The sequence below is a fragment of the Heptranchias perlo genome, unplaced genomic scaffold, assembly GCF_035084215.1.
Source record: "Heptranchias perlo isolate sHepPer1 unplaced genomic scaffold, sHepPer1.hap1 HAP1_SCAFFOLD_231, whole genome shotgun sequence".
NCBI lineage: Eukaryota > Metazoa > Chordata > Chondrichthyes > Hexanchiformes > Hexanchidae > Heptranchias > Heptranchias perlo.
In genome coordinates, this window is record NW_027139245.1 from 221,678 (window position 1) to 247,614 (window position 25,937).

Sequence of the window (25,937 nt, forward strand, 5' to 3'; positions counted from 1 at the left end):
AGATTAATGACCTGTTCATTGATTGGGACAGAGATTAATGACCTGTTCATTGATTGGGACAGAGATTAATGACCTGTTCATTGATTGGGACAGAGATTAATGACCTGTTCACTGATTGGGACAGAGATTAATGACCTGTTCACTGATTGGGACAGGGATTAATGACCTGTTCATTGATTGGGACAGAGATTAATGACCTGTTCACTGATTGGGACAGAGATTAATGACCTGTTCACTGATTGGGACAGAGATTAATGACCTGTTCACTGATTGGGACAGGGATTAATGACCTGTTCACTGATTGGGACAGGGATTAATGACCTGTTCATTGATTGGGACAGAGATTAATGACCTGTTCACTGATTGGGACAGAGATTAATGACCTGTTCACTGATTGGGACAGGGATTAATGACCTGTTCACTGATTGGGACAGAGATTAATGACCTGTTCATTGATTGGGACAGAGATTAATGACCTGTTCACTGATTGGGACAGAGATTAATGACCTGTTCACTGATTGGGACAGGGATTAATGACCTGTTCACTGATTGGGACAGAGATTAATGACCTGTTCACTGATTGGGACAGGGATTAATGACCTGTTCACTGATTGGGACAGAGATTAATGACCTGTTCATTGATTGGGACAGAGATTAATGACCTGTTCACTGATTGGGACAGAGATTAATGACCTGTTCACTGATTGGGACAGAGATTAATGACCTGTTCACTGATTGGGACAGGGATTAATGACCTGTTCACTGATTGGGACAGAGATTAATGACCTGTTCACTGATTGGGACAGGGATTAATGACCTGTTCACTGATTGGGACAGAGATTAATGACCTGTTCACTGATTGGGACAGGGATTAATGACCTGTTCACTGATTGGGACAGAGATTAATGACCTGTTCACTGATTGGGACAGAGATTAATGACCTGTTCACTGATTGGGACAGGGATTAATGACCTGTTCACTGATTGGGACAGGGATTAATGACCTGTTCACTGATTGGGACAGGGATTAATGACCTGTTCACTGATTGGGACAGGGATTAATGACCTGTTCACTGATTGGGACAGGGATTAATGACCTGTTCACTGATTGGGACAGGGATTAATGACCTGTTCACTGATTGGGACAGGGATTAATGACCTGTTCACTGATTGGGACAGGGATTAATGACCTGTTCACTGATTGGGACAGGGATTAATGACCTGTTCACTGATTGGGACAGGGATTAATGACCTGTTCATTGATTGGGACAGAGATTAATGACCTGTTCATTGATTGGGACAGGGATTAATGACCTGTTCACTGATTGGGACAGAGATTAATGACCTGTTCACTGATTGGGACAGAGATTAATGACCTGTTCACTGATTGGGACAGGGATTAATGACCTGTTCACTGATTGGGACAGAGATTAATGACCTGTTCACTGATTGGGACAGAGATTAATGACCTGTTCACTGATTGGGACAGAGATTAATGACCTGTTCACTGATTGGGACAGAGATTAATGACCTGTTCACTGATTGGGACAGGGATTAATGACCTGTTCACTGATTGGGACAGGGATTAATGACCTGTTCACTGATTGGGACAGGGAGTGTGTAAATTGAGAAAAGGGAATGGAATTCCGAAAATGTGAGCAGGACTCCTTCCTGAAGCTGTGTGTTTGCCGACGAGGGGAGTGGAGGGGAGTGGAGGGGAGGGGAGTTGTTCGATCTGGTTCTGAGTAATGACATAGATCAGGTCGATAAGTTAAATGTGAGTGAGCACCTCGGCAGTAGTGACCACAATAGAAAGGGGAAAGGTCAGGACAAAAATCAAAGCAGTGAATTGGAATCGGGTAAAATTGAGAAAGATGAAGGGGAGTTTCAATGAACCCACTGCCCAATCACTACTGCTCACTGACACCCTGAGGCCCTCCCAACTTGATTTGCGAGAGATAAGGAAAGAACGGAGGGAGTTTGACTAGAGACTATTAAAAAATGTTACAAAGTGACAGTAAAGTATTCTACAAATGTATCAGTAAAGAGAGAATTGGTAAATGTGTGATTGAATCCCTGAGAGGAGTGGACAGTGGGTCAGTGGGGAATCCCTGAGAGGAGTGGACAGTGGGTCAGTGGGGAATCCCTGGGAGGAGTGGACAGTGGGTCAGTGGAGAGTCCCTGGGAGGAGTGGACAGTGGGTCAGTGGAGAATCCCTGAGAGGAGTGGACAGTGGGTCAGTGGAGAATCCCTGAGAGGAGTGGACAGTGGGTCAGTGGGGAATCCCTGAGAGGAGTGGACATTGGGTCAGTGGGGAATCCCTGGGAGGAGTGGACAGTGGGTCAGTGGGGAATCCCTGGGAGGAGTGGACAGTGGGTCAGTGGAGAATCCCTGAGAGGAGTGGACAGTGGGTCAGTGGGGAATCCCTGAGAGGAGTGGACAGTGGGTCAGTGGGGAATCCCTGGGAGGAGTGGACAGTGGGTCAGTGGGGAATCCCTGGGAGGAGTGGACAGTGGGTCAGTGGAGAATCCCTGAGAGGAGTGGACAGTGGGTCAGTGGGGAATCCCTGAGAGGAGTGGACAGTGGGTCAGTGGGGAATCCCTGGGAGGAGTGGACAGTGGGTCAGTGGGGAATCCCTGAGAGGAGTGGACAGTGGGTCAGTGGAGAATCCCTGGGAGGAGTGGACAGTGGGTCAGTGGGGAATCCCTGAGAGGAGTGGACAGTGGGTCAGTGGGGAATCCCTAGGAGGAGTGGACAGTGGGTCAGTGGGGAATCCCTGGGAGGAGTGGACAGTGGGTCAGTGGGGAATCCCTGGGAGGAGTGGACAGTGGGTCAGTGGAGAATCCCTGGGAGGAGTGGACAGTGGGTCAGTGGGGAATCCCTGAGAGGAGTGGACAGTGGGTCAGTGGAGAGTCCCTGGGAGGAGTGGACAGTGGGTCAGTGGGGAATCCCTGAGAGGAGTGGACAGTGGGTCAGTGGAGAGTCCCTGGGAGGAGTGGACAGTGGGTCAGTGGGGAATCCCTGGGAGGAGTGGACAGTGGGTCAGTGGGGAATCCCTGAGAGGAGTGGACAGTGGGTCAGTGGGGAATCCCTGGGAGGAGTGGACAGTGGGTCAGTGGGGAATCCCTGAGAGGAGTGGACAGTGGGTCAGTGGAGAGTCCCTGGGAGGAGTGCACAGTGGGTCAGTGGGGAATCCCTGGGAGGAGTGGACAGTGGGTCAGTGGAGAGTCCCTGGGAGGAGTGGACAGTGGGTCAGTGGGGAATCCCTGGGAGGAATGGACAGTGGGTCAGTGGAGAGTCCCTGAGAGGAGTGGACAGTGGGTCAGTGGGGAATCCCTGGGAGGAGTGGACAGTGGGTCAGTGGAGAATCCCTGGGAGGAGTGGACAGTGGGTCAGTGGAGAATCCCTGGGAGGAGTGGACAGTGGGTCAGTGGAGAATCCCTGGGAGGAGTGGACAGTGGGTCAGTGGAGAATCCCTGAGAGGAGTGGACAGTGGGTCAGTGGAGAATCCCTGGGAGGAGTGGACAGTGGGTCAGTGGGGAATCCCTGGGAGGAGTGGACAGTGGGTCAGTGGGGAATCCCTGGGAGGAGTGGACAGTGGGTCAGTGGGGAATCCCTGGGAGGAGTGGACAGTGGGTCAGTGGGGAATCCCTGGGAGGAGTGGACAGTGGGTCAGTGGGGAATCCCTGGGAGGAGTGGACAGTGGGTCAGTGGAGATTCCCTGGGAGGAGTGGACAGTGGGTCAGTGGAGAATCCCTGGGAGGAGTGGACAGTGGGTCAGTGGAGATTCCCTGGGAGGAGTGGACAGTGGGTCAGTGGGGAATCCCTGAGAGGAGTGGACAGTGGGTCAGTGGAGAGTCCTTGAGAGGAGTGGACAGTGGGTCAGTGGGGAATCCCTGGGAGGAGTGGACAGTGGGTCAGTGGGGAATCCCTGAGAGGAGTGGTCAGTGGGTCAGTGGAGAGTCCCTGAGAGGAGTGGACAGTGGGTCAGTGGGGAATCCCTGGGAGGAGTGGACAGTGGGTCAGTGGGGAATCCCTGAGAGGAGTGGACAGTGGGTCAGTGGAGAGTCCCTGAGAGGAGTGGACAGTGGGTCAGTGGAGAATCCCTGGGAGGAGTGGACAGTGGGTCAGTGGAGATTCCCTGGGAGGAGTGGACAGTGGGTCAGTGGAGAATCCCTGGGAGGAGTGGACAGTGGGTCAGTGGAGATTCCCTGGGAGGAGTGGACAGTGGGTCAGTGGGGAATCCCTCAGAGGAGTGGACAGTGGGTCAGTGGAGAGTCCCTGAGAGGAGTGGACAGTGGGTCAGTGGGGAATCCCTGGGAGGAGTGGACAGTGGGTCAGTGGGGAATCCCTGAGAGGAGTGGTCAGTGGGTCAGTGGAGAGTCCCTGAGAGGAGTGGACAGTGGGTCAGTGGGGAATCCCTGGGAGGAGTGGACAGTGGGTCAGTGGGGAATCCCTGAGAGGAGTGGACAGTGGGTCAGTGGAGAGTCCCTGAGAGGAGTGGACAGTGGGTCAGTGGAGAATCCCTGGGAGGAGTGGACAGTGGGTCAGTGGGGAATCCCTGGGAGGAGTGGACAGTGGGTCAGTGGGGAATCCCTGGGAGGAGTGGACAGTGGGTCAGTGGAGAATCCCTGAGAGGAGTGGACAGTGGGTCAGTGGGGAATCCCTGGGAGGAGTGGACAGTGGGTCAGTGGGGAATCCCGGGGAGGAGTGGACAGTGGGTCAGTGGGGAATCCCTGGGAGGAGTGGACAGTGGGTCAGTGGGGAATCCCTGAGAGGAGTGGACAGTGGGTCAGTGGGGAATCCCTGGGAGGAGTGGACAGTGGGTCAGTGGGGAATCCCTGGGAGGAGTGGACAGTGGGTCAGTGGGGAATCCCTGGGAGGAGTGGACAGTGGGTCAGTGGGGAATCCCTGGGAGGAGTGGACAGTGGGTCAGTGGGGAATCCCTGAGAGGAGTGGACAGTGGGTCAGTGGGGAATCCCTGAGAGGAGTGGACAGTGGGTCAGTGGGGAATCCCTGAGAGGAGTGGACAGTGGGTCAGTGGGGAATCCCTGAGAGGAGTGGACAGTGGGTCAGTGGGGAATCCCTGGGAGGAGTGGACAGTGGGTCAGTGGGGAATCCCTGGGAGGAGTGGACAGTGGGTCAGTGGGGAATCCCTGGGAGGAGTGGACAGTGGGTCAGTGGGGAATCCCTGAGAGGAGTGGACAGTGGGTCAGTGGGGAATCCCTGGGAGGAGTGGACAGTGGGTCAGTGGGGAATCCCTGGGAGGAGTGGACAGTGGGTCAGTGGGGAATCCCTGGGAGGAGTGGACAGTGGGTCAGTGGGGAATCCCTGGGAGGAGTGGACAGTAGGTCAGTGGGGAATCCCTGGGAGGAGTGGCCAGTGGGTCAGTGGGGAATCCCTGAGAGGAGTGGACAGTGGGTCAGTGGGGAATCCCTGAGAGGAGTGGACAGTGGGTCAGTGGGGAATCCCTGAGAGGAGTGGACAGTGGGTCAGTGGAGAATCCCTGAGAGGAGTGGACAGTGGGTCAGTGGGGAATCCCTGGGAGGAGTGGACAGTGGGTCAGTGGGGAATCCCTGAGAGGAGTGGACAGTGGGTCAGTGGGGAATCCCTGAGAGGAGTGGACAGTGGGTCAGTGGGGAATCCCTGAGAGGAGTGGACAGTGGGTCAGTGGGGAATCCCTGAGAGGAGTGGACAGTGGGTCAGTGGGGAATCCCTGAGAGGAGTGGACAGTGGGTCAGTGGGGAATCCCTGGGAGGAGTGGACAGTGGGTCAGTGGGGAATCCCTGAGAGGAGTGGACAGTGGGTCAGTGGAGAGTCCCTGGGAGGAGTGGACAGTGGGTCAGTGGGGAATCCCTGGGAGGAGTGGACAGTGGGTCAGTGGGGAATCCCTGAGAGGAGTGGACAGTGGGTCAGTGGAGAATAAGAGGAAATTGGTCGCAATACTTAACATGGCTTCGGTGTTCACAATGGAGAAGGATGTTGGGGAGGAGATTGACCCTGAATTGGTTAAAAATGAGACGAGAGATAGTATAATAAATAAAAAATAACTTTTAGAGAATTACTTAAGTTAAAGGAAGACAAAGTTTCAAGGACCTGATGGGATACATTTGAGGGAGATGGGAAAGAAATAGTGGAGGCCCCAGAAATGGAAGTGGAAATATCTTCTCCACATCTACCCTATCAAACCCTTTCATTATCTTAAAGACCTCTATCAGGTCACCCCTCAGTCTTCTCTTTTCTAGAGAAAAGAGCCCCAGCCTACTCAATCTTTCCTGATAGGTGTAACCTCTCAGTTCTGGTATCATCCTAGTAAATCTTTTTTGCACCTTCTCCAGTGCCTCTATATCCTTTTTATTATACGGAGACCAGAACTGTTCACAATACTGCAAGTGTGGTCTAACCAAAGTTCTATACAAGTTTAACATAACTTCCCTGCTTTTCAATTCTGTCCCTCTAGAAATGAACCCGTGTTTGGTTTGCTTTTTTTATGCCCTCATTAACATGCGTCGCTACTTTTAATGATTTGTGTTTCTTTACCCCCAGATCCCTCTGCTCCTCCACCCCATTTAGACTCTTAATATCCAATCAGTATGTGGCCTCCTTATTCTTCCTACCAAAATGCACCTCCTCACACTTATATATATTAAAATTCATTTGCCAATTACACACCCATTCTGCAAGTTTGTTGATGTCTTCCTGTATTTTGTCGCAGTCCTCCTCGGTATTAACTATACACACCAATTTGGTGTCATCCGCAAATTTTGAAATTGTACTTCCGATTCCAGAGTCCCAATCATTTATGTAAATGGTGAACAACAGTGGTCCCAGCACCGATCCCTGTGGAACGCCACTTCCCATCTTTTGCCAGTCTGAGTAACTATCTTTAACCCCTACTCTCTGTTTTCTGTTTTGTTGCCAGCTTGCTATCCATTCTGCTACTTGTCCCCTGAGTCCACATGCTCTGACCTTAGTCATGTGTCCACTATGTGGTACCTTATCAAAGGCTTTTTGAAAATCCAAATATATTACATCTACTGCATTATCTACTCTCTGTTACATCTTCAAAGAACTGAATAAGGTTCGTCAAACATGACCTTCCCTTCTAAAATCCATGCTGACCATTCTTTATTATATTTTCGGTTTCAAGATGTTTTTCTATTACATCTTTGAGTAAAGATTCCATTATCTTTCCCACCACCGACGTTAAGCTAATTGGTCTATAGTTCCCTGGACTGGTTCTATCTCCCTTTTAAATATAGGAATCACATTAGCTGCCCACCAGTCCTCTGGCACTATTCCCTTTTCTAATTAATTTTATATATATATATATATATATATGTATATATGTAATAGTGCCTCTGCTATGTCTTCCCTAACCTCATTTAATATGTGTGAATGCAATCCATCCGGACATGGGGTTTTATCCTCTCTAAGTTTGATTATCTCCCCCACTTTCGATCTTAAATGTCTTTATATCTTTTTTGATCTCTTCTTCTGATGTCCTGCCCACCATGTTAGTCTCCCCGATAAATACTGAGGCAAAGTAACGATGTAATATTTCGCTGTCACTACCTGTGAGTTTATTGTGTGTGTCCTTTAGTGGCCCTATCCCTAGCCTGATTTTTCTTTTGTTATTTATGTGTCTGTAGAAGATTTTATTATTTATTTTTATATTCCTTCATAATTTAATTTTGTAGTTTCTTTTTGTCTTTCTCATTGTTTTTTCGACTTCTTTTCTAACCTTTTCCTATTCCCTTTTGTCATCCTCTCCTTTATTGTCTCTGTACTTAGACTATTTTTCTTTAGATTTAATTTTGCCCCTTTTTCTTTATTCATCCCTGGTGTGTCATTACTGTTTTTTTAGTGGGAGATATTTCTCCTGGACTCTATTGATCCCTGTTTTAAATGTTTCCCACTGCTGTTCTATTTCTTTGTTCGTCTGTGATGGGAGAGAGTAGATACAAGCAGGCTGTCTCAGTCGTTGATGGGTCTAGAACAACAGATACAAGAGCAGCCGTAACTTCTTTTTGCACAGAGGGTTGCGAGGGTGTGGAATGTACTACTGGAGTTAGTGACTGAAGCAGAGACCATGTCAACATTTAAGAATAGGTTAGATCGGTGGGTGAGGAAAGGTGGAAAGGCAACAGGGCAGGGTCCTGGGATTAGGAAGGAGAGAACTTCTCTTTATATAGAGCCATTCACAACCTCAGGACGTCCCAAAGTGCTTTACAGGCCCACACCAGGGACTTGAGCACATAATCTAGGCTGGCACTGCAGTGCAATACTGAGGGAGTGCTGCACTGTCAGAGGTGCCGTCTTTCGGATGAGATGTTAATCCAAGGCTCTGTCTGCCCTCTCAGGTGGATGTAAAAGAGCCCATTGCACCATTCGAAGAAGAGCAGGGGAGTTCTCCATGGTGTCCTGGCCAATATTTATCCCTCAACCAACATCACTAAAAAACAGATGATCTGGTGATTATCACATTGCTGTTTTTGGGAGCTTACTGTGTGCAAATTTCCTACATTACAACAGTGACTACACTTCAAAAGTACTTCATTGACTGCAAAGCGTTTTGGGATGTCCTGAGGCCGTGACAGGTGCTATAGAAATTCACGTTTCTTTCTTTCATTATCAGTGCCAGAGAATCACTGGCACTCAGAGCTGCCTGTGACACAGAGGGCCAGTGCACGTAAGTGTGGAACTGCTGCCCCTCGTGGTGCCTGACCTTGAAGAAGAAGAAACCGATAAGGTTGAACATGACACGCAGGAAGAGACTGTAGTTCCTCAGCACCTCCGTCAGCACCACTCCCGGGTGAACAGCATTCACAGTCACACCTGCAGGAGGCCAGATGATGCATTAGCTCAGATTCCAACAGGCTGTTTACTTTCCAAACCCAACACCTTATTTAAAAACATTCCCTCCTCTCATGAAGTCACTGACATCTCACTGAACCATCAAATTACAGAGGTATATAGCACAAAAATAGGTCACTCGGCCCATCATTATGTCTGAGCTGGGTATTTCCTACAGCAAACCAAAACTAATCCCACTGTCCCACTCTCTCCCCATAGCCCTGTATCAATCCCAAACTAATCCCACTGCCCCACTCTCTCCCCATAGCCCTGTATCAATCCCAAACTAATCCCACTGCCCCACTCTCTCCCCATAGCCCTGTATCAATCCAAAACTAATCCCACTGCCCGACTCTTTCCCCATAGCCCTGTATCAATCCCCAAACTAATCCCACTGCCCCACTCTCTCCCCATAGCCCTGTATCAATCCAAAACTAATCCCACTGCCCCATTTTCTCCCCATAGCCTTGTATCAATCCAAAACTAATCCCACTGCCCCACTCTCTCCCCATAGCCCTGTATCAATCCAAAACTAATCCCACTGCCCCACTCTCTCCCCATAGCCTTGTATCAATCCAAAACTAATCCCACTGCTCCACTCTCTCCCCATCTGATTGAAGTTTATAAGATATTAAGGGGAACGGATAGGGTGGATAGAGAGAAACTATTTCCGCTGGTTGGGGATTCTAGGAGTAGGGGGCACAGTCTAAAAATTAGAGCCAGACCTTTCAGGAGCGAGATTAGAAAACATTTCTACACACAAAGGGTGGTAGAAGTTTGGAACTCTCTTCCGCAAACGGCAATTGATACTAGCTCAATTGCTAAATTTAAATGTGAGATAGATAGCTTTTTGGCAACCAAAGGTATTAAGGGATATGGGCCAAAGGCAGGTATATGGAGTTAGATCACAGATCAGCCATGATCTTATCAAATGGCGGAGCAGGCACGAGGGGCTGAATGGCCTACTCCTGTTCCTATGTTCCTATGTTCCCTTAGCCCTGTATCAATCCCAAACTAATCCCACTGCCCCGCTCTCCCCCCATAGCCCTGTATCAATCCAAAACTAATCCCACTGCCCCGCTCTCTCCCCATAGCCCTGTATCAATTCCAAACTAATCCCACTGCCCCACTCTCTCCCCATAGCCCTGTATCAATCCCAAACTAATCCCACTGCCCTACTCTCTCCCCACAGATGTTGTCCAGGTCTTGCTGCATGCGGGCACGGACTGCTTCATTATCTGAGGGGTTACAAATGGAACTGAACACCGCGCAATCATCAGCGAACATCCACATTTCTGACCGTATGATGGAGGGAAGGACATTGATGAAGCAGCTGAAGATAGTTGGGCCTAGGACACTGCCCTGAGGAACTCCTGCACCAACGTCCAGGGGCTGAGATGATTGGCCTCCAACAGCCACTACCATCTTCCTTTGTGCTAGGTATGATTCCAGCCAATGGAGAGTTTTCCCCTGATTCTCATTGACTTCAATTTTACTAGGGCTCCTTGGTGCCACACTCGGTCAAATACTGCCTTGATGTCAAGGGCAGTCACTCTCACCTCACCTCTGGAATTCAGCTCTTTTGTCCATGTTTGAACCAAGGCTGTAATGAGGTCTGGAGCCGAGTGGTCCTGGCGGAACCCAAACTGAGCATCGGTGAGCAGGTTATTGGTGAGTAAGTGCTGCTTGATAGCACTGTCAACGACACCTTCCATCAGTTTGCTGATGATTGAGAGTAGACTGATGGGGCGGTAATTGGCCGGATTGGATTTGTCCTGCTTTTTGTGGACAGGACATACCTGGGCAATTTTCCACATTGTCGGGTAAGTGCCAGTGTTGTAGCTGTACTGGAACAGTTTCTCCCCATAGCCCTGTATCAATCCCAAACTAATCCCACTGCTCCACTCTCTCCCCATAGCCCTGTATCAATCCCCAAACTAATCCCACTGCTCCACTCTCTCCCCATAGCCCTGTATCAATCCCAAACTAATCCCACTGCCCCACTCTCTCGCCATAACCCTGTATCAATCCCCAAACTAATCCCACTGCCCCACTCTCTCCCCGTAGCCCTGTATCAATCCCATAATAATCCCACTGCCCCACTCTTTCCCCATAGCCCTGTATCAACCCAAAACTAATCCCATTGATTCATTCTCTGCCTATAGCCCTGTATCAATCCAAAAATAATAAGAAAATAAGAACACAAGAAATAGGAGCAGGAGTAGGCCATATAGCCCCTCGAGCCTGCTCCTCCATTCAATAAGATCATGGCTGATCTTCGACCTCAACTCCACTTTCCTGCCCGATCCCCAAATCCCCAATGAGGAAGGAGGCATTGCTGGACTTGGATCTGGGGAATGAGGCAGGCCAAGTGGAGCAAGTGTCAGTGGGGAAGCATTTAGGGAACAGCGATCATGGTATCATAAGGTTTAGAATAGCAATGGAAAAGGACACGGACCACTCTAAAGTAAAAATACTCAATTGGAGGAGGGCCAATTTCAGTGAGAACTTGGAATCAAAGGCTGGCAGACAAAACTGTAATTGAACACTGGATGGCCTTTAAAGAGGAGATGGTTTGGGTACAGTCTGGGTACATTCCCACGAGGGGGAAGTTAGGACAAACAAAGCCAGAGCTCATTGGATGAGGAAAGAGATAGAGAGTAAGATGAAGCAGAAAAAAGAGGCATACGACAGATGTCAGGTTGATAATACAAGTGAGAACCAGGCAGAATATAGAAAGTTCAGAGGGGAAGTGAAAAAGGAAATAAGAGGGGCAAAGAGAGAGTCTGAGAATAGACTGGTGGCCAACAAAAAAGGGAATCCAAAAGTCTTCTACAGGCATGTAAACAGTAAATGGGTAATAAGAGGAGGGGTGGGGCTGATTAGGGACCAAAAAGGAGATCTACACATGGAGACAGAGGGCATGGCCGAGTTACTAAATGATTACTTTAAACCTGTCTTCACCAAGGAAGAAGAAGCTGCCAGAGTCTCAGTAAAGGGAGATATAGTTGAGATACTGGATGGGCTAATAATTGATAAAGAAGAGGTACTAGAAAGGCTAGCTGTACTGAAAGTAGATAAATCACCCGGTCCAGATGGGATGCATCCTAGGTTGCTGAGGGATGTAAGGGTGGAAATTGCGGAGGTACTGGCCATAATCTTCCAAACATCCGTAGATACAGGGGTGATGCCAGAGGACTGGAGAATTGCAAATATTACACCCTTGTTCAAAAAAGGGTGTAAGGATAAACCCAGAAACTACAGGCCAGTCAGTTTAACCTCAGTGGTGGGGAAACTTTTAGAAATGATAATTCGGGACAGAATTAACAGTCACTTGGATAAGTGTTGATTGATTAGGGAAAGCCAGCACGGATTTGTTAAAGGCAAATCATGTTTCACTAACTTGATAGAGTTTTTTGATGAGGTAACAGAGAGGGTAGATGAGGGCAATGCAGTTGATGTGATGTATATGGACTTTCAAAAGGCGTTTGATAAAGTGCCGCATAATAGGCTTATCATCAAGATTGCGGTCCATGGAATAGAGGGGGCAGTGGCAGCATGGAAGTAAGAGGACCATAAAGGAGATCTACACATGGAGGCAGAGGACCTGTCCTAACTTCCCCCTCGTGGGAATGTACCCAGACTGTACCCAAACCATCTCCTCTTTAAAGGCCGTCCAGTGTTCAATTACAGTTTTGTCTGCCAGTCTTTGATTCCAAGTTCTCACTGAAATTGGCCCTCCTCCAATTGAGTATTTTTACTTTAGAGTGGTCCGTGTCCTTTTCCATTGCTATTCTAAACCTTATGATACTATGATCGCTGTTCCCTAAATGCTCCCCCACTGACACTTGCTCCACTTGGCCCACCTCATTCCCTAGAACCAAGTCCAGCAATGCCACCTTCCTCATTGGGGATTGGCTAAGGGACAGGAAACAGAGAGTAGTGGTGAACGGTTGTTTTTCGGACTGGAGGGAGGTGTACAGTGGTGTTCCCCAGGGGTCGGTGCTGGGACCACTGCTTTTCTTGATATATATTAATGACTTGGACTTGGGTGTACAGGGCACAATTTCAAAATTTGCAGGTGACACCAAACTTGGAAGGTAGTGAACAGTGAGGAGGATAGTGATAGACTTCAAGAGGATATAGACAGGCTGGTGGAATGGGCGGACATGTGGGAGATGAAATTTAACACAGAAAAATGCGAAGTGATACATTTCGGTTGGAAGAATGAGGAGAGGCAATATAAACTAGAGGGCACAATTCTAAAAGGGGTACAGGAACAGAGAGATCTGGGGGTATATGTGCACAAATCGTTGAAGGTGACAGGGCAGGTTGAGAAAGCAGTTAAAAAAGCATACGGGATCATGGGCTTTATAAATAGAGGCATAGAGTACAAAAGTATGGAAGTCATGATGAACCTTTATAAAACACTGGTTTGGCCACAACTGGAGTATTGTGTCCAGTTCTGGGCACCGCACTTTAGGAAAGATGTGAAGGCCTTAGAGAGGGTGCAGAAGAGATTTACTAGAATGATTCCAGGGATGAGGGACTTTAGTTACGTGGATAGACTGGAGAAGCTGGGGTTGTTCTCCTTGGAACAGAGACGGTTGTGAGGAGATTTGATCGAGGTATTCAAAATCATGAAGGGTCTGGACAGAGTAGATAGAGAGAAACTATTCCCATTGGCAGAAGGGTCAAGGACCAGAGGACATAGATTTAAGGTGATTGGCAAAAGAACCAAAGGTGACATGAGGAAAAACCTTTTTACACAGTGAGTGGTTGTGATCTGGAATGCACTGCCCGAGGGGGTGGTGGAGGCAGATTCAATCATGGCCTTCAAAAGGGAACTGGATAAGTATTTGAAAAGAAAACATTTGCAGGGCTACGGGGATAGGGCGAGGGAGAGGGACTAGCTGGATTGCTCTTGCATAGAGCCGGCACGGAATCAATGGGCCGAATGGCCTCCTCCGGCGCTGTAACCTTTCTATGTTTCTAAGTAACATTCGCGCCAGATAAGTGCCAGGCAATGACCATCTCCAACAAGAGAGAGTCTAACCACCTCCCCTTGACATTCAACGGCATTACCATCACCGAATCCCCCACCATCAACATCCTGGGGGTCACCATTGACCAGAAACTTAACTGGACCAGCCACATAAATACTGTGGCTACGAGAGCAGGTCAGAGGCTGGGTATTGTGCGGCGAGTGACTCACCTCCTGACTCCCCAAAGCCTTTCCACCATCTACTAGGCACAAGTCAGGAGTGTGATGGAATACTCTCCACTTGCCTGGATGAGTGCAGCTCCAACAACACTCAAGAAGCTCGATACCATCTAAAACAAAGCAGCCCGCTTGATTGGTACCCCATCCACCACCCTAAACATTCACTCCCTTCACCACCGGCGCACTGTGGCTGCAGTGTGTACCATCCACAGGATGCACTGCAGCAACTCACCAAGGCTTCTTCGACAGCACCTCCCAAACCCGTGACCTCTACCACCTAGAAGGACAAGAGCAGCAGGCACATGGGAACAACACCACCTGCACGTTCCCCTCCAAGTCACACACCATCCTGACTTGGAAATATATCGCCGTTCCTTCATCGTCACTGGGTCAAAATCCTGGAACTCCCTTCCTAACAGCATTGTGGGAGAACCGTCACCACACGGACTGCAGCGGTTCAAGAAGGCGGCTCACCACCACCTTCTCGAGGGGCAATTAGGGATGGGCAATAAATGCCGGCCTCGCCAGTGACACCAACATCCCATGAACGAATTTAAAAAAGTAAACAACCCCAGTTTCTCCAGTCTCTCCACATAACTGAAGTCCCTCATCCCTGGCACCATTCTGCTCCAACTCTTCTCATAGAATCATAGAAAATTTACGGCACAGAAGGAGGCCATTCGGCCCATTGTGTCCACTCTGGCTGAGAAACGAGCCACCCAGCCTAATCCCACTTTCCCGCACTTGGTCCGTAGCCCTGCAGGTCACGGCTCTTCAGGTGCACATCCAGGTATTTTTTAAATGAGTTGAGGGTTTCTGCCTCTCCCACCCTCTCAGGCAGTGAGTTCCAGACCCCCACCACCCTCTGGGTGAAAAAACTTTTCCTCAGCTTCCCTCTAATCCTTCTACCAATCACTTTAAATCTATACCCCCTGGTTATTGACCCCTCCGCTAAGGGAAATAGGTCCTTCCTATCCACTCTATCCAGGCCCCTCATAATTTTGTACACCTCAATCAAATCACCCCTCAGCCTCCTCTGTTCCAAGGAAAACAACCCCAACCTGTCCAATCTGTCATCATAGCTAAAATTCTCCAGTCCTGGCAACATCCTCGTAAATCTCCTCTGCACCCTCTCTAGTGTAATGTGGTGACCAGAACTGTGCACAGTACTCGAGCTGTGACCTAACTAGTGTTTAAAACAGTTCCAGCATAACCTCCCTGCTCTTATATTCTGTGCCTCGGCTAATAAAGGAAAGTATCCCGTATGCCTTCTTAACCACCTTATCTACCTGTCCTACTACCTTCAGGGATCTGTGGACATGCACTCCAAGGTACCTCTGATCCTCTACACCTCTCAGTATCCTCCCATTTATTGTGTATTCCCTTGCCTTGTTTGCCCCTTGCCTTGTTTGCTCTCCCCAAATGCATTACCTCACACTTCTCCGGATTGAACTCCACTTGTCACTTTTCTGCCCATCTGACCAGTCCATTGATACCTCCCTGCAGTCTAAAGCTTTCCTCCTCACTATCAACCACACGGCCTATCTTTGTGTCACCTGCAAATTCCTTAATCATGCCCCCTATGTTTAAGTCTAAATCGTTAATGTATATCACAAAAAGCAAAGGACCCAGTACCGAGCCCTGCGGAACCCCACTGGAAACAGCCTTCCAGTCACAAAAATACCCGTCGACCATTACCCTTTGCTTCCTGCCACTGAGCCAATTTTGGATCCAATTTGCCACATTCCCTTGGATCCCATGGGCCTTTACTTTTTTGACCAATCTGCCATGTGGGACCTTGTCAAAAGCCTTGCTGAAATCCATGTAGACTACATCAATTGCGCTACCCTCATCGACCCTCCTTGTCACCTCCTCGAAAAATTCAATCAAGTTAGTCAGACACGACGTCCCCTTAACAAATCCGTGCTGACTGTCCTTGATTAATCCGTGCCTTTCTAAGTGACAGTTTATCCTGTCCCTCAGAATTGATTCCAATAATTTGCCCACCACCGAGGTTAGACTGACTGGCCTGTAATTACTCGGCCTATCCTTCGCTCCCTTTTTAAACAACGGTACAATGTTAGCAGTCCTCCAATCCTCCAGCACCACGCCTGTATCCAGTGAAGTTTGAAAAATGATTGTTAAAGACTCCGCTATTTCCTCCCTGGCTTCTTTTAATAGCCTGGGATACATTTCATCCGGCCCTGGTGATTTATCCACTTTCGAAGATGCTGATCCCCTTAATACTTCCCCTCTCACTATGTTTATCCCATCCAATATTTCACACTCCTCCTCCTTAACTTCAATCCCTGTATCATCCCTCTCCTTTGTGAAGACAGATGCAAAGTATTCATTTAGAACCATACCCACATCTTCTGCCTCCGCACATAGTTTACCTTTTTGATCTCTAATAGGCCCTACTCTTTCGTTAGTTATCCTCTTGCTCTTAATGTATTAATAAAACATCTTTGGGTTTTCTTTGATTTTATCTGCTAATATTTTTTCATGCCCTCTATCTGCTTTCCTAATTTCCTTTTGAACTGCACCTCTGCACTTTCTATACTCCTCTAGGCTTTCTGCAGTATTGAGTTCCCGGTGTCTATCATAGGCTTTCCTTTTTTGCCTTATCTTACCCTGTATGCTCCTTGATATCCAGGGGGCTCTAGATTTGGCAGTCCCACCCTTTTTCTTTGTGGGAACATGTTTAGTCTGAACCCCTTGAATCTCCCCTTGAATGTCTCCCACTGCTCTGACACTGATTTACCTTCAAGTAACTGTTTCCAGTTTACTTTTACTAAAGCACTTCTCAGCTAAGTAAAATTGGCCTTTCCCCAATTGAGAACTTTAACTCCTGTTCTATCTTTGTTCTTTTCCATAACTATGCTAAAACTAACTGAATTATGATCACCACCACCAAAATGCTCTCCCACTGGTATTTCTTCCACCTGCCCAGCTTCATTCCCTAAAAGTAAGTCCAGAACTGCCCCCTCTCTTGTTGAGCTTGCTACGTACTGGCTAAAAAAGTTCTCCTGAATGCAATTTAAGAATTCTGCACCCTCTATACCATTCACACTGATTCTATCCCAGTTAATATTAGGGTCGTTGAAATCCCTACTATTACTGCCCTATTGTTTTTGCACTTCTCTGAAATTTGCCCACATATTTGCTCTTCTATCTCCCTCTGACTGCTCGGGGGTCTATAGTCCACTCCCAGTAGTGTGACGGCCCCTTTTTTGTTCTTTAGCTCAACCCATACGGCCTCATTTGATGATCCTTCTAAAATATCATCCCTCCTCACAGCTGTAATTGTTTCCTTAACCAAAATTTCCACCCCCCCCCCCCCCGGTCCTTTTTTCTGCACCCTCTCTAAGGCCTTGACATCCTTCCTAAAGTGTGGTGCCCAGAATTGAACACAATACTCCAACTGAGGCCTAACCAGTGATTTATAAAGGGTTAGCATAACTTCCTTGCTTTTGTACTCGATGCCTCTGTTAATAAAGCCCAGGTTGCTTTAACTGCCTTCTCAACTTGTCCTGCCACCTTCAAAGATTTGTGTATGTGTGCCCCCAGGTCTCTCTGTTCCTGCACCCCCTTTAATATTGTACTATTTTGTTTATATTGCAGAGAGTAGTGGTGAAGGGTTGTTTTTCAGACTGGAGGGAAGTTTACAGTGGTGTTCCCCAGGGGTCAGTATTAGGACCACTGCTCTTTTTGATATATATTAATGACCTGGACTTGGGTATAGAGGGTAAAATTTCAAAGTTTGCAGATGACATGAAACTTGGAAATGTCATCAACAATGTGGAGGATAGTAATATAAGAAATAAGGAATATAAGGAATAGGAGCAGGAGTAGGCCCTCTGGCCCCTCGAGCCTGCTCCGCCATCCAATCAGATCATGGCTGATCTTCAACCTCAACTCCACTTTCCCGCCCAATCCCCCATATCCCTTGATTCCCTTAGAGTCCAAAAATCTATCGATCTCATTCTCGAATACACTCAACGACTCAGCATCCACAGCCCTCTGGGGTAGAGAATTCCAAAGATTCACAACCCTCTGAGTAACAGATTTCAGGAGGACACAGTCAGACTGGTGAAATGGGCAGACACATGGCAGATGAAATTTAGCGCAGAGAAGTGTGAAGTGATGCATTTTGGTAGGAAAAATGAGGAGAGGTAATATCAAGAGAGTAAATAAGGCGAAACTGTTTTCAGTCACATATCGGCCCAGACCGGGTAAGGGCGGTAGGTTTCCTTCCCTAAAAGACACGAATGAACCAGTTGGGTTTTTATGATAATCCGATAGTTTCATGGTCAATTTTACTGAGACCAGCTTTTTATTGCCAGATTTTCATTAACCGAATTCAAATTCTCAAAATGCCATGTTGGGATTTGAACTCACAATCTCTGGATTATTAATCCAGGCCAGTAACATAACCACTACACCACCGCACCCAGGCCTTGTGAGGCCAGTTACAACAGTGCAAAATGCAAATGATTGCGGCCCTTTCAAATGTACAGTATTGAATGTCAGAGTCAACAGTGCCAACTGGGACAGAGAAATGATATTGGGACAAAGGATCAGGATAATGAAACAGTTTGGGTAGAGATAAGGAATAATAAGGGGAAAAAAACACCAGTGGGCGTAGTATATAGGCCTCCTAATAGTTGCAACTCTGCTGGAAGAAGTATTAATCAGGAAATAGTCGGGGCATGTAATAAGGGAACAGCTATAATTATGGGGGATTTTAACTATCATATTAACTGGACAAATCAAATTGGGCAGGGTAGCCTTGAGGAAGAGTTTATTGAGTGTATCAGGGATGGATTTCTTGAGCAGTATGTAACTGATCCTACAAGGGGGCAAGCAACCTTGGACCTGGTCCTGTGTAATGAGCCAGGATTAATTAATAATGTCCTAGTTAAGGATCCCCTTGGAATGAGTGACCATAACATGGTTACATTCCATATCCAATTAGAGGGTGAGAAGGTTGGTTCTCAAACAAGCGAACTGAGCTTGAATAAAGGAGACTATGATGGTATGAGAGCGGAATTGATTAAAGTGGACTGGGAAAATAGTTTAAAGGGTAAGACGGTACATGAGAAGTGTTGTTCATTTAAGGAGTTATTTTACAACTTTCAAAAAATATATATTCCACTGAGGAAAAAAGGGTGTAAAAGAAATGACAGCCATCCGTGGCTAAGTAAAGAAATTAAGGATAGTATCCGACTAAAAACAAGGACATATAAGGTAGCCAAACTTAGTGGGAGGATAGAAGAATGGGAAGACTTCAAAAGACAGCAAAAAGTAACGAAAGGATTGATTAAGAAAGGGAAGATAGATTATGAAAATAAATGAGCAAAAAATATAAAAACAGACAGCAAGAGTTTCTATAGTTATATAAAAAGAAAAAGGGTGGCTAAGGCAAACGTAGAGGATGAGACCGGGAAATTAATGGTGGGAAACATGGAGATGGCAAAAATGCTGAACAAATATTTTGTTTCAGTCTTTACGGTAAAGGACACTAAGAATATCCCAACACTGGACAAACAGGGGGCTCTGGGGGGGAGGAGCTAAATACGATTAAAATCACTAAGGAATTGGTACTCAGTAAATTAATGGGACTCAAGGCGGATAAATCCCTTGGACCTGATGGCTTACATCCGAGGGTCTTGAGGGAAGTGGCAGTGGGGATTGTGGCTGCTTTGGTAATAATTTTCCAAAATTCTCTGGACTCGGCAAAGGTCCCGGCAGATTGGAAAACTGCTAATGTAACACCCTTATTTAAAAAGGGTACTAGGCAGAAAGCTGGAAATTATAGACCAGTTAGCCTAACATCTGTGGTGGGTAAAATTTTGGAGTCTATTATTAAGGAGACAGTAGCGGAACATTTGGATAAACATAATTTAATAGGACAAAGTCAGCATGGCTTTATGAAGGGGAAGTCATGTCTGACAAATTTGCTTGAGTTCTTTGAGGACATAACGTACAGAGTGGATAAAGGGGAACCAGTGGACGTAGTGTATTTAGACTTCCAGAAGGCATTCGACAAGGTGCCACATAAAAGATTATTGCTCAAGATAAAGAATCACTGGATTGGGGGTAATATTCTGGCATGGGTGGAGGATTGGTTATCTAACAGGAAGCAGAGAGTTGGGATAAATGGTACATTCTCGGACTGGCAACCAGTAGCCAGTGGTGTTCCGCAGGGGTCGGTGCTGGGTCCCCAACTCTTTACAATCTATATTAACGATTTGGAGGAGGGGACCGAGTGTAACATATCAAAGTTTGCAGATGATACAAAGATGGGAGGGAAAGTAGAGAGTGAGGAGGTCATAAAAAACCTACAAGGGGATATAGACAGGCTGGGTGAGTGGGCGGAGATTTGGCAGATGCAATACAATATTGGAAAATGTGAGGTTATGCACTTTGGCAGGAAAAATCAGAGAGCAAGTTATTATCTTAATGGCAAGAAACTGGAAAGTACTGCAGTGCAAAGGGATCTGGGGGTCCTAGTGCAAGAAAATCAAAAAGTTAGTATGCAGGTGCAGCAGGTGATCAAGAAGGCCAACGGAATGTATGTTGGCTTTTATTGCTAGGGGGATAGAATATAAAAGCAGGGAGGTATTGCTGCAGTTATATAAGGTATTGGTGAGACCGCACCTGGAATACTGCATACAGTTTTGGTCTCCATACTTAAGAAAAGACATACTTGCTCTCGAGGCAGTACAAAGAAGGTTCACTCGGTTAATCCCGGGGATGAGGGGGCGGACATATGAGGAGAGGTTGAGTAGATTGGGACTCTACTCATTGGAGTTCAGAAGAATGAGAGGCGATTTTATTGAAACATATACGATTGTGAAGGGGCTTGATCGGGTGGATGCGGTAAGGATGTTCCCAAGGACGGGTGAAACTAGAACTAAGGGGCATAATCTTAGAATAAGGGGCTACTCTTTCAAAACTGAGATGAGGAGAAACTTCTTCACTCAGAGGGTGGTAGGTCTGTGGAATTTGCTGCCCCAGGAAGCTGTGGAAGCTACATCATTAAATAAATTAAAAACAGAAATAGACAGTTTCCTCGAAGTAAAGGGAATTAGGGGTTATGGGGAGCGGGCAGGAAATTGGACATGAATTTAGATTTGAGGTTAGGATCAGATCAGCCATGATCTTATTGAATGGTGGAGCAGGCTCGAGGGGCCGATTGGCCTACTCCTGCTCCTATTTCTTATGTTCTTATGACCCCCCCCCCCCGCAGCCTCACCTCTCCCCCCACTGTCTCTCCCCCAACGTCTTCACCCTCTGCCTCATCTCTTTCCCGACCCCCTCTCCCCGACTCTCCCCCATGTCCCATCACCCCCCAACCCACCTCCCCCAAGTCCCAGCACCTGACACGTCTCCCTCCGCCCCGTCTCACCCGCCCCCGTCTCTCCCCACCCCCATCTCCTCCCCATCTCCCCACCCCCCCCGTCTCTCCCCACCGCCTCATCTCCTCCCCATCTCCCCACCCCCCCCCGTCTCTCCCCACCGCCTCATCTCCTCCCCATCTCCCCACCCCCCCCGTCTCTCCCCACCGCCTCATCTCCTCCCCATCTCCCCACCCCCCCCCGTCTCTCCCCACCCCCATCTCCTGCCCATCTCCCCACCCCCCCCCCGTCTCTCCCCACCCCCATCTCCTGCCCCCGTGCTGTGCGATGATGCTGTTCCTACCTGTGTGACGGAGTTGATTGGACAACTCCAGTGTGAACAGGACGTTCATTAGTTTGGAGTCATTGTACAACATATCTGCCCAGGTTCTGTCAAGATTCTTGCCTCTCATCCGACTGAAGTCGATCTTCCCTCTTCTGTGATTCATCGAAGAGACATTCACAATCCGTGCACCCTGTGAGCATTTCAGCAAATCTAAAAATTGTAAACCACACCGTCACTGAGTTACAGAGAATTAAATTGAATGTGCAGCACAGAAACAGGCCATTCGGCCCAACAGGTCCATGACAATGTTTACACTCCACACGAGCCTCCTCCCTCCCTACTTCATCTAACCTCGTCGGCATATCCTTCTATTCCTTTCTCCCTCATGTGTTTATTCAGCTTCCCCTGAAATGTATTTATGATATTCGCCTCAACTACTCCTTGTGGGAGCGAGTTCCACATTCTAACCACTCTCTGGTAAAGAAGTTTCTCCTGAGGGTAGCAAGGACACAGAATGTACTCTGGGTGGGGGACTTCAATGTCCATCACCAAGAGTGGCTCGGTAGCACCACTACTGACCGAGCTGGCCGAGTCCTGAAGGACATAGCTGCCAGACTGGGCCTGCGGCAGGTGGTGAGCGAATCAACACGAGGGAAAAACCGACTTGACCTCGTCCTCACCAATCTACCTGTCGCAAATGCATCTGTCCATGACAGTATTGGCAGGAGTGACCACCGCACAGTCCTCGTGGAGACGAAGTCCCGTCTTCGCACTGAGGACACCATCCAATGTGTTGTGTGGCACTACCACCGTGCTAAATGGGATAGATTCAGAACAGATCCAGCAGCTCAAAACTGGGCATCCATGAGGCACTGTGGGCCATCAGCAGCAGCAGAATTGTATTCCAGCACAATCTGTAACCTCATGGCCCGGCATATTCCTCACTCTGAGAATCCCTACGTGGTCAGTTTTCGGTAAAATATTAAAATGCCTACGTGGCAAAGAAGCAGAATGCAAAATGGTTAGAAAGGGTTAATTAGTTAGTAATTGAGATTGGTACAGGTGGCCTGGCCTCCTGCTGGGCCATATGTTTGCGTAGTCAGCAGGTTTGCATGGTCTTAGCAATGTAGAGTCTTTGATGTGATTCAAGGACTGGTCTGAATGTCTCCATGTTTATGGCAGATCAATATAGGTAACGAGCTTAGCCAAAGTTGAAAGACATTCCAGGTTGGGAGATAAGGAACAGAAGGAACAGGGAAGAACATTCCAAGTTGGAAGGTGAGGAAGTATCCCCTTTGATGTCTAACAGCAGCATGGTCAGCACATGGACGATTTATGATTGGCCGGAAATAATGTAACCTCGCATGGCAACCTATGCCCGGCTTATGATTGGTGTTGACCCTCGTTAAGTATGTTCCAACCCTATTCATCTGTATAAAAACGTGTGGATTTCTGTATGTTTTTTGTTCTTGCTCTGCCAGCATAGAGGGACTCTATCAGGAGTCCAAATCAATGCTGCAGACTAAGAACCCTGCTATTAAAGATGTGTTGAACTTTAAAATGTACTCGACTTCAGATTTTACTGAACCAGACTGAGGGGAAAGAATCCGGATCGTCATTTGGTGGCCCATACGGGGATCTTAACGGTCGTTCACCGAGAGTTCGCGGAGTAAGAGGCGTATTGTCTCAGACACGGAGGAAGGAAATGGCGCCCCGATGTAAGTAGTCTTAATTTACTATGTCGGTTTTCCTCCAATCCGTCAGTCTGACGACGAATCGTCCAATCGCTAACACTCGTGTGGCGTCCTTACAAGATTCAGTTCAGTCTGGCGAATACACAGAAATAGCAGGAAGAGGTCAGTGGTCGAATATCACTGAGGGAATAACTTGTAAGCGGTAGGTCAGTGGTTAATATCACTGAGGGTAGTCAGGGTTTAAGTTCCTGGTGATTGGATATAAACAGGAACTATTGATAAAACTTAGATGCCGCCAAAAAGGCTCAGGAATTAATTTGGAAAAATAACAGAGGTACCACAGCCAAAGAAGTAATTGCTTTATGGAGACAGTACTGTAAAAAAAAATATGGATAGAATTAAGTGACTAGACAAATGTTTAAAAGACAGAGACCCGAAAAAGAAAGGTTTTGTTGTTTAAGTGTACTGTCCCTTTAAAAAGCCTGTCTTGATCAGTGTTTTTTTTGTCGGTGTTGTGGGCCACGCCCCCTTCTTACTGTGTCTTACGTGTTTTCTTCCTTTGTGTAATGTATCTGTCTTGTCGTGTGTTTAATTCTGATACTGCTGAATTAAAATTGGAGTTATTGAGGTTAAGTGACCTATTAAATTCTGGTTCTTATAAAGTGTGGGCATGTTAAATTCCAGACATGGGATCTTCAAAAAATTGGCATTTTGAATGTTTATTTTGTGATTGGCTGTGGTTTAAAAAGAGGTTAAAAATTAACGGGATAGATTAAAAAAACTATCTGGTATCACCGTGATAGGAAAAGTCGGAAAGCTGGAACAGCTCGGAGCGTTGATTATAATCACATCCACTAAAAGTATGTGAAAAAATAGTGTGCAAAAATATAGTATAAAGCAATCCACAAATGTGAGAAGTAAAAAAATCAGTCAAACCTGTGTGAAGTGAAATTTTGAAGGTGGGAACTTAATCTCAAAAGGGAGAAGGATCAAGTTACTCCTACCACAAGAGCAAGTTAATATTAACCCCTTCCATCCCAAGAAGCCAGACTGTCATGCCAAGAGCAGTTCAAAGAGATAGAAATGACCCAGTCGGTTGAGAACTGTCTGAGGCTTGCCCAGAACACAGGTGAACATGAGGTAACAATTGGTATAGGTTATATTAGTAAAATTGTCCCAATCACTCGGAAATGCCAAAGGCTACAATTGACTGAGATATAAGTTTTCACGCTACAGTGAAAAATTGATAAGAAAGGAATGTAAAACAAATCATATGAAAAGGAAGCATAGGTTAGACAATTGGAAGTCCATCACTTGAGCTATGTACTGACACAGGGTACTAAACACCTATCAGTTTTACCCCGCCCACAGTATGATAAGGAAGTTTTGACAAGTTCTGGGGCTATTCAATTTTATTTGAAATTAATAGTAGAATACAAGATCTGACCAAAGAGGGGAGACCTTCCCTGACAAATTATATAACTCGCATTGAGAATGCTAAGAAAACTCAACAATTAGATCAACACCTCCTAACTCAAGTGTTAAAACAAAGAGCGACATGGAATGGAGGTGGACATCGTAAAAAGAGATAGGCAAATATGGAGACGTAAAGATCTGTGATAAGTGATAGAGCAACTGCCTTTGCCTCAGTTGTTAACACCATTGATTTGACAACATTAGATCAAAAGGTCAGAGATTTAGGGTCTCACATTAAAGATATATTAAAAGATAAATGAAAATACAGATAAGGAATTGTCTGAGGATCAAATGCTGACCATATATTTGCAAAGGATAGCTACAGTGCTAGAAACACATGCCCAAACCATTAATAAATTAATAAAAGAGGAATATAACGTATCTTAGCAGGCGGCTGCTAATGATATCTGCTTAATGTGGTTACATCTTGAAAACACAGAGATCAGGACTTGGAGTTAGAAATTCCAGTCTGCAGCCCTGCGTACATCTGTATGTGGGAGAGACAGTGTTTATTTCAGACAGGCTGCGGGCTTCAGAGAGAGAGAGACTAGGCAATTTCTCTCTCCTGTTTTGTTTTCTAAATTTGTTTTGGGTATAGGGATTATTCCTTTGGATAAATAAATAATAAATGAAGATTTGACAAATTAATCACTTGGGCTCTCAAGAAGAGCCGCAATGGATTTTCTGTGTTTCTTTTAAAACAGGTGACCCTGGTTTTTTTTGGGACCACGTGAGTGTTGATGGTGCAGGATTACCAAGAGTAGTTACAAAGTTACGGTGCAACCTTTGCTGGAGAAATTTGGTGCAGGAAACAATCCAGTGGTGTTAAAGATTTAAGACTTTAGCTGCAGACATCAGCGGATACCAAATGTCACAGCGTGGTGATATCAACCTGATTCTCTTCTTTTGAAAACATTTTGATTTGTTTTGTTTTAACCTATTTGTTGTCTTCCGAGACAGAGTGCTCGAGGTGGGGAGATATGGGAATTTCTCTAAAGT

General features: G+C 46.8%; 1 protein-coding gene across 1 annotated transcript in view; it reads right to left on the bottom strand.

The window, feature by feature from the left end:
• Positions 1-25,937, bottom strand: part of zgc:64106 (uncharacterized protein LOC393348 homolog) — a 126,845-nt gene that overhangs the window by 11,163 nt on the left and 89,745 nt on the right. Inside the window, exons 4-5 of the mRNA XM_067978141.1 lie at positions 21,787-21,978; positions 8,728-8,837 (exon numbers count right to left, since the gene is read on the bottom strand). Coding sequence (XP_067834242.1) covers positions 8,728-8,837; positions 21,787-21,978 — 302 coding nt within the window. The remainder of the gene's footprint in view (positions 1-8,727; positions 8,838-21,786; positions 21,979-25,937) is intronic.